This window comes from Sinocyclocheilus anshuiensis, unplaced genomic scaffold (assembly GCF_001515605.1).
Source record: "Sinocyclocheilus anshuiensis isolate Anshui unplaced genomic scaffold, SAMN03320099.WGS_v1.1 scaffold1208, whole genome shotgun sequence".
In the NCBI taxonomy this organism is placed as follows: Eukaryota; Metazoa; Chordata; class Actinopteri; order Cypriniformes; family Cyprinidae; genus Sinocyclocheilus; species Sinocyclocheilus anshuiensis.
This window is the reverse complement of record NW_015542424.1, coordinates 915,684-918,645: the sequence shown is the minus strand read 5'-3', so window position 1 is coordinate 918,645 and position 2,962 is coordinate 915,684. Positions and strand designations below refer to the sequence as shown.

At 38.4% G+C, this 2,962-nt stretch overlaps 1 protein-coding gene across 2 annotated transcripts in view; it reads left to right on the top strand.

Moving 5' to 3' along the window:
- The window catches only part of LOC107693531 (replication factor C subunit 2-like), a 20,653-nt gene that overhangs the window by 3,531 nt on the left and 14,160 nt on the right, over nt 1-2,962 (top strand). Inside the window, exons 1-6 of one of the 2 annotated variants that reach the window (XM_016492952.1) lie at nt 409-586; nt 757-826; nt 915-956; nt 1,050-1,156; nt 1,276-1,377; nt 1,534-1,634. The exons of the other annotated variant lie outside the window; for it this stretch is intronic. Coding sequence (XP_016348438.1) covers nt 477-586; nt 757-826; nt 915-956; nt 1,050-1,156; nt 1,276-1,377; nt 1,534-1,634 — 532 coding nt within the window. The 5' untranslated portion in view covers nt 409-476. Of the gene's footprint in view, nt 1-408; nt 587-756; nt 827-914; nt 957-1,049; nt 1,157-1,275; nt 1,378-1,533; nt 1,635-2,962 lie in introns of those variants that run through there. 2 annotated transcript variants of the gene reach the window in all.

The following is a 2,962-nucleotide window of genomic DNA, read 5'->3' as shown; positions in this document are numbered from 1 at the left end:
ATAGATAGATAGATAGATAGATAGATAGACAGATAGATAGATAGATAGATAGATAGATAAATAGATAGATAGATAGATAGATAGATAGATAGACAGATAAATAGATAGATAGTATGTCTTTTGCAATAGGCTTTTTGCACATAATCTATCCAGTCATTGTGTTAATTCTGTAACATTTTGGTGTAAAATAGCCTGCAGAAATGTTTTAATCTAAAATATTGTTAGTGTTCCTTTAACCTATTTTCTTAATAAGGAATATAAACTATCATTTTATTAGCTAATTTTATTATTAGTTTTTTCTTTTTCCATTCCAGTTTGTTACGTACCAGTGTTATTTCTTTCTTTCTTTCTTTCTTTCTTTCTTTGAATTAAAAAAGTCACGGGTCGGGCTCCCGTTGCCGGAAGTGGCGTCATTTCAGATCTGTTTAGTTCCTGTCTTGGCGGGAATACGCGCTGCTCACAGGCAAGTAGGCAACATGGATGTTGAAATGAAAGAGGCAGACAGTGAACTAAGTCAAGCCGACGGACCGCCTAAAAAGGATGATACTGCACCAAAACCCTCAACGAATGCTTATGAACTACCATGGTACTGTTTGTGACTGTTTGTAAGCGCGCTATCGTGGTTTTTGAATCACTTTAATGTCGCTAAAGATAGCGAGCCTGTAGCTATGTTTACAGCAATTGAACGGCCAAGCTCGCGTTCCTCTGCAGCTGCATATTTGCTCTGATGAATAATTGTGTCATTATTACTGACAGGGTTGAAAAATACAGACCTCTGAAGCTGAATGAAATAGTTGGAAATGAGGAAACTGTCAGCAGACTGGAGGTCGGTATGACATACAGTACAGTACATACTGATTTGCCTGATGTGGTCAGTATGACATGTTTTCTCTTTTGCCCTGTTATTGTCGAAGGTGTTTGCACGAGAAGGAAATGTGCCCAACATCATCATTGCTGTAAGTTAAAATATGGTTTCACAATCACGTGCCATCTGAATTTACTAATGATATGTCACTATGCACTAAAATGAAGATAACGTTTGTTTTTAGGGTCCTCCTGGCACTGGAAAAACGACCAGCATTTTGTGTTTGGCTCGAGCTCTTCTTGGTCCAGCTATGAAAGATGCTGTGCTTGAGTTGAATGCCTCAAATGACCGGTAAGAAACTTAAGCTGAGTGTTTTCAAACAAGTTTTCTGTACATCCAATATTTTGGATGATCATATTCTTATTCTGATGTCTGTTAATTAATGTTTAATTGTCTATTATCAATTTTAGAGGAATTGATGTTGTGAGAAACAAAATCAAAATGTTTGCCCAGCAAAAGGTCACACTCCCTAAAGGTCGCCACAAGATCATAATCTTGGATGAGGCTGACAGGTAAGAGTAATCATTTTCTTGAAAATATTTGTAATGAAAATATTTAGGTTTCATTCAATTCAATAAATAGTTATTTAAAAATACATGTAGAAATGTATACATTTTAAAGATTGAAAAAATGCTTCATGCTGCTATGTTTTTGTATTTCTAAAACAGCATGACCGATGGAGCCCAGCAGGCTCTCAGAAGAACCATGGAGATCTACTCCAAAACCACACGCTTTGCTCTGGCATGTAATGCATCAGATAAGATCATAGGTGAGCGACGTGGCACATAAAACTAGGGTGACCATATATTAGTTTTCCAAAAAGAGGACAGTGGATGCGGGCGGGGAGGGTGGCTGTGGTGTAGTTGGTTGGTGGTTAAAGTAGTGCCTGGCCCCAGAGTAGTGCCCAACGTAGTGCAATGGCCATCCCAAATATCAAAACTCAAAATATGTCATTTCCATACCTAAAATACATATTTTACAGTCACTGTTATGCATATTTATCATAAACACAGCTAAAAAGCTTCCTACCAGTGGCCCTCCTTCATTATTATTATTATTATTAAAGGGGTCCTATTATGCTCTTTTGCAAAGCGAGCTTCAGTGTAAATATTGCGTCAAAATCAAATCAATTTGAGCACGATTTAAACCCGGATGATTGTAACCACCCTTAAGTTCGTCTGCCTTGGGAAAACTAGCGTATCTCCGACATAGTGATAACCTTTGCAGATCTTTTTTATGCTCAAACAGCAACATTACAGACAAAGTAAATTTGAAAAGTGAAAAAGCATAATAGGACCCCTTTAACATCTAGCACAGTTTTATCATAGGTAGAATGGAAAATTTATTTATTCAACATTTCAAACCTTTAACCCACGGGGAAAAATCAACCCATGGCAACAGTTTAAAAGTAGCCCAGTTCCATCGAAAAAAAAAAAACCTGGACTTGACAACCCTACATCCAACACAAGCTGCAGGAGTCAGATTTCACTGATCACGGGTTGAGAGGAGAGATGGCTGACAGACCATGCTTTGCTGCTCAACAGATTCTGAGCTCATTGACAAATATCTGATCTTCCTTTACACAGAGCGCGTGTGATCGCGAAATCGAAAGTGAACAGTAGGGTTGGGAATCGAAAATCGATTCCGATTCCAGAATCGGATACTTGAGGTCAGGAATCGGATACTTGTTGTTAAATTAAAATTTCGATTCCGCCTATCAATTCCTATGCACTTCTTTGTTCTTCATCTGTGAGGACCAGACCTAGCGATCTGCCAGGACCTTGCTCGCTAATCTAAGCGCTCCAAAGTTTGGCTACATTTGCGATCAGAAGCCAAAAAAACGAAGTATAATAGGACATCTGTGATAGCTAAACATGTTGCAAGCGAGGCGTCACCACCAACATGACAAAGCACTTTAACCCTCTAAGCGCCAAAGTCGCAAAATTGTAACAAGACGTCATACTTAACCAAATAGACTGTAGTTCCTAATATGGTGTAATATCTCATTTGTATTCCCTACCAGTAGATGGCAGACATGTAGTACTTCGATTCTAGACCAAAATGACGTCACGTTCCTATTCAAAGTGTTTGAGGAAA